The sequence below is a fragment of the Lathyrus oleraceus genome, chromosome 5, assembly GCF_024323335.1.
Source record: "Lathyrus oleraceus cultivar Zhongwan6 chromosome 5, CAAS_Psat_ZW6_1.0, whole genome shotgun sequence".
NCBI classification, from domain to species: Eukaryota; Viridiplantae; Streptophyta; class Magnoliopsida; order Fabales; family Fabaceae; genus Lathyrus; species Lathyrus oleraceus.
In genome coordinates, this window is record NC_066583.1 from 620,115,091 (window position 1) to 620,120,173 (window position 5,083).

At 32.7% G+C, this 5,083-nt stretch overlaps 1 protein-coding gene across 3 annotated transcripts; it reads right to left on the reverse strand.

Moving 5' to 3' along the window:
• Positions 1-286: 286 nt before the first annotated feature.
• LOC127087156 (UDP-glucuronic acid decarboxylase 6) lies at positions 287-4,513 on the reverse strand. Of its 3 annotated transcripts, none has more exons than XM_051028018.1 (13): positions 4,330-4,513; positions 3,787-3,901; positions 3,361-3,447; positions 3,177-3,264; positions 2,713-2,804; positions 2,421-2,485; positions 2,242-2,330; positions 1,733-1,810; positions 1,533-1,626; positions 1,344-1,410; positions 1,190-1,253; positions 1,060-1,100; positions 287-850 (listed from the first exon to the last, which is right to left on the reverse strand). In XM_051028018.1, the coding sequence occupies exons 2-13, from the start codon at positions 3,874-3,876 to the stop codon at positions 665-667; spliced, it is 1,041 nt and encodes a 346-aa protein (XP_050883975.1). In that variant the 5' UTR covers positions 3,877-3,901; positions 4,330-4,513; the 3' UTR covers positions 287-664. The 3 variants fall into 3 exon arrangements, with proteins under 3 accessions (XP_050883975.1, XP_050883977.1, XP_050883976.1); XM_051028020.1 differs by having other exon boundaries at positions 4,334-4,498; XM_051028019.1 differs by lacking the exon at positions 4,330-4,513 and adding an exon at positions 4,029-4,249.
• Positions 4,514-5,083: the final 570 nt, after the last annotated feature.

Consider the following 5,083-nt stretch of genomic DNA (forward strand, 5'->3'; position numbering starts at 1 on the left):
CGAATCTAAAACAATGAGTCGTTCATCATTTATTTGTTGGACAATTAATAAATAATTTTATCAATACTCTCTGGACTTTGAACTTTCCATGACCAATCATTTTTAATTAAATATAATATTATTCTGTTTTAATTATACCATTTAACTAATATTACTTTTGTAAATCAACAATTTTTTAAGAAAAAATATATTTCTTGTAAAATAATAACATAAGCAAAAAAACAGTTTTTGTTTCATTTATACGATTTTCTTAATGAACTGGTCTACTTACTTACTTTGGAACAGATTGAATGATAAATTTGACTCAATAGTACATTTCCAACAAGAGAAATTTTCTTAATCTGTAAGAAAATTTTCCAATTATACATTTCCAACAAGGGAAAAGAAAAAAGCAATCACATTGTGTCAATTACAGAATATAACCAATTGGCCCTTCCTGGTCCTACACATTTTGTATCCTTTGCTCTGAGCCAAGACATGATCAATAACAACAAAATAATAGGAAAGAGAAAAGGGGTAGAGAGTAAAAACGATGCAACAAAAATTTCAAGCAACCTCCAATATTCCTCACCATAATGCTCAATGTGAAATATCTAATAGCAACAAACTCGTTTCAAGTATTATCAAAATATCCATCATGATATATGAAGTAAAAGGGCGACACTTAGTTCTTTTTGGTAACGCCGAGCCTCAGACGGAAATCCTCTTCCATAAGAGGAAGGCCGTCTCGCAACTTGACCTTTGGTTCCCATCCAAGCAATTCTGTTGCTTTTGTTATGTCTGGTTTTCTTTGCCGAGGATCGTCTGGAGTGTTCTCCACCATCTTTATCTCCACATCTGGATTAATAAGCTGCAAAACCATGTACAAACCTTTAACTAACTTCAATTGTTTAGCTAAAATCTTCATACTCAAATGGTAGTTGTGCAGAGACGGCGGGTTCAAATCCGCGAAGTCCCACTTATTTACTTTTAAGGAGTGAAATTTCAGCCATTAGGCAATTAGACCAAAAAAAAGAGGTATGTGACATTCCAAAAGAATTAAAACGGCTCGTAACTGACCTCCTTCACATTCTCGGCAAGCTCAGTCATAGTAAACTCGCCTGAAAGAATAAGGTATAATCAATTCAAATTAGAACAACAGAAGAATCAGTGCACAGTTTACATAGGCATTACTGGTTTGTAAAGTTACCTGGGTTCCCAATGTTGATTGGACCGGTGTTTTCTCCTTCCATGAGACGAATAAGGCCATCAACCTAATAGATATCAAACATATAATAACCACTTATCAGTATTGATATGAAAATCAAGAAAACAAGACACGGTGAGTAAGAGCTCATATATACCATATCAGAGACATAGCAGAAACTGCGAGTTTGTGTTCCTGGAAGTTGGACAGTTAGGGGTTCGCCGCTGCAACACGCGAGATTACATGAGAAGCAACAGTTAATAATTCAGTTTCAAAATGGTGCAAAAAGAAATTGTGACAAGTATGTGAAATCAAGATATTGAAACAACATCATTTAAGAACTTACCGAATTGCTTGAGCAATAAAGTTGCTGACGACACGTCCATCGTCGATATTCATGCGTGGACCATATGTGTTGAAGATTCTGGCAATGCGAATTTCTGTGAAAATATGGAAATATTTAGTTAACAGAAGATGAAAAAATGAACTGTCAATATACTCCATCAATTATGGGTTACTTGTTTGGTGAAGAAAACATGACATTACCTATTCCATGCTGCCTGTGATAATCAAACATCAAAGTTTCTGCCACACGCTTGCCCTCATCGTAGCAACTCCGAACTCCTGTTATGAAAAATTCTTCATATTACACGAAATCTTCAAGGCCGTAGGTATCAGCGGAACATATTCTTTTGCTTTAAGGAATTTATTAATATAAAATAACCCAAAGCAAATTAAGTGAGTGACAAGTCAACCTCAATTATCAAGATTCAAGATGCTAAAACTTGAAAAGAAATGACATATTAAAAAATGAATGTTCTTTGCTACAGTTTGGAGATATACGGATGCCGTGGGCCTTATAAAAGTATAATTCAAATGTTTAGCTTTGTATGTAGTTGAAAAAAAGGTTTGTTAATTAAAAATGTTTTTGAAAATGACATACTGCTTTGAAGTATAAAAACTAAATGATAATGTAAATCCATTTAATCGGTTAATAGAAAAAACCGTCAAATTAGATTATCCAGTTTGGCATGCCATTGAAAATAAGGACGTACCAATAGGATTGACATTTCCCCAATAGCTTTCTGGCTGTGGATGCACTAGAGGGTCTCCATATACTTCTGAAGTAGATGTAAGCAAAATCCTGAGAAAATTACAATTTTGTAAAATCAACTGACACTAGCAGTTTGATTAACAAAGATTAAAAAAAAGAGCAGAAACAAAACTTCCAAACCTTGCTCCAACTCGCTTTGCAAGGCCAAGCATGTTCAGTGTTCCAATTACATTTGTCTTTATTGTCTGTAAAGTTATTCCTTTAATCGTTAGATAACTTTAAGGTTCACTAGATCAATATATCAATTAACAAATGTACACAATTTGTATTACTGGACATGATAATGATGATGATAACATTCTTACAAGAGGGAGACAAAGAAGGGGTTTCGTAAATGTAGTAGGATACAAGCAATAAGCCTTTTAGATAGTTCACATGATCATGTAAACAGACTATACTATAATAACCCTACCTTTACAGGATTGTATTTATAGAAAATTGGAGAAGCTGGGCATGCAAGATGGTAGATCCGATCAACTTCAACCAACAGTTGTTCTGTCACGTCTACTCAGGAAAAAAAAATGAAATGAATGTTAAGGCCTATAGCTTATTAAAAAAATAAGGAAATCGGAAAATACAGATTTTAGTGCTCATGTAGATGCGTCATTCATGTTGTGCAAGTACAATATCAAAAGGCCATCTGATTAACAACGGTGAGTAATTTGCAGTCAGTTTAATATCTAATTATATAACCAACAAGCTTCTGTTGCAGGCTCCATAGTTTTTAAGAACACTAACAAGCTAAATTAAACACCCCAAATACAACATAATGTACAACCATAGGATACAAATTTTAACGTCAATTTCAATTTTCATCTTATATACAATACAGTCAGGCTGAAGATGATTATGATAGAAAAAAAAATGAAATTATACCGTGACGAATTAGCTCAAATCTAGGATGATCAATCCATTTTTTAAGGTTGTCTTTAGATCCAGTGAAGTAGTTATCAGCTACAATGACCTGAGCAGAAAAACATAGTGTTAATGATGTACCAAAACATTGATAGACTAGTAAACTATAATACTATATATACTTGAAGAAAAAAGCCGTTCAAACCTCGTTTTTTTCATTTTCCATCAATCTGTCAACTAGGTGAGAACCAATAAAACCAGCTCCTCCAGTGACCAAAATTCTCATATTGGACTGGTAAGAATGACATAAGAAAAGCCACGATTAAGAATCCATGAATAAAAAAGAACTAATATAATAAATGATCATGGTCACAACATTGGTAAGGCAATCACAAACTTCTCAATTTGTGAGATAATATGATGTTATCGGCAATGATTACATACCAATTGACTCATAAAAAAAACTATAGATTCATTCTTAAAAGAAAAATAGAAATCTCAAATAAGTAATTTGCTGATGAACAATTTAAGCTTTACATGTCAGAATCAAATTCAACATTATCAGTGCCAAAATAAAACAATGCACAAAGCAACAACAGTAAAATAAATGAATTTGCATAAAATGATTCACCTGAAAGAATTTGGAAAAACGCAGCGGAGACGGCTGGGGAGGTTGCTTTGTTGTCAATTGATGATCTCCATTAGAAGAATTTGTCGCCATTGTCAAAACCTCCGAAATTCAACACCTGAACAAATTTACAAAAATAATCAAATTTCACACAACACACACATACACATACACTAACTAGTTAGTTACCAAAATGTCATAAACAAACTCACACAGCTTCAAATCTAATGGATACATAAAAATACCTGAAAATGAAACCTAACCAAAGACCAATCCCAAACCCTTAATCCCAATTATGATTGTGATCACTGATCAGAGAATCATTATATATATAGAAAGAAGAAAAACTTAAAAAAACGAAACTTTTCTTTTCCTACCAAACGCTAATTAATTTGATAGAAAACGTAAATTGATTAAGCCTTCAAATTCACGGAAAGTGAAATTGAACAACATCATAATGGGACCGAAAATGAAATCATAACAAACATTTTTAAAAAAGAAAGAACGCACCAAACATTAAAAAGGAATGAAAGGGTTGATTATTACCTACAGTGTAAGGGTTTAGTGAAAAGGGGAATTGAGGGTGAAGATTTTTGTAGATCTGATCTGAGAGGTGGTGGTGGTGGTAATGTGAATGAAGAATGCAAAAATGGAAAGATTGTTTTGTAATTGAGTTTGCGTATTCAATGTGGTGTCGTGTCTTCGTGTCCCTCACTTCAACATGTGTTCAAAAATAGTCACAATCACAGTTAGTGTTATTTTTTATTTCTCTTCAAATTTTACCTTTATTTGGATTTTATTCGAAAATGAGTACTATATAGTTCCAAACTCATCCACATGCAATCCAAACTTTTTTTTTAAAGGTGAATAAATTATATATTTGAATCTCTTCTTTGACAAAATATATTATAAAATTTGTACCCTCCTCGTCTTAAATATAAATAGATTACATTTTTTCAGTCTGAATAGTATAAGTGTAGAGTGCGCTTAAGAATTGGTGAGTTAGGTACTTTGATCGATTTTTGGTTTTAGTGAAATATTGCTTTAATTTTCTGGTTTAATGGTATTTATGAAAGCGGTAAAATGCAGAAAGTAGAGAACACAGAGGGATTATATTAGTTCCTCTCACAATCCGAGAGTACGTCTAGTCTCCTTACCATATATAAAAGATTTCACTATTTGTTAGAACCTTATACAAGTTTAATCATAGCCTTTATACACAAGTTGTTAACTAAATCAACAAGGCACACTACCTTATAATTTTACAAAGTAGAAAAAAAATTCTTCATTTTTTACTCTC

Bases quoted from the DNA above. Each gene is read 5' to 3' on its own strand.
- LOC127087156 (XM_051028018.1), bottom strand. From the start codon at position 3,876: ATGGCGACAAATTCTTCTAATGGAGATCATCAATTGACAACAAAGCAA. The intron at 1,627-1,732 runs GTAATGTCATGT...ATATTTTCACAG, and splicing joins TCACAGGCAGCATGGAATAG to AAATTCGCATTGCCAGAATC. The intron at 851-1,059 runs GTCAGTTACGAG...ATGGTTTTGCAG, and splicing joins TTGCCGAGAATGTGAAGGAG to CTTATTAATCCAGATGTGGA.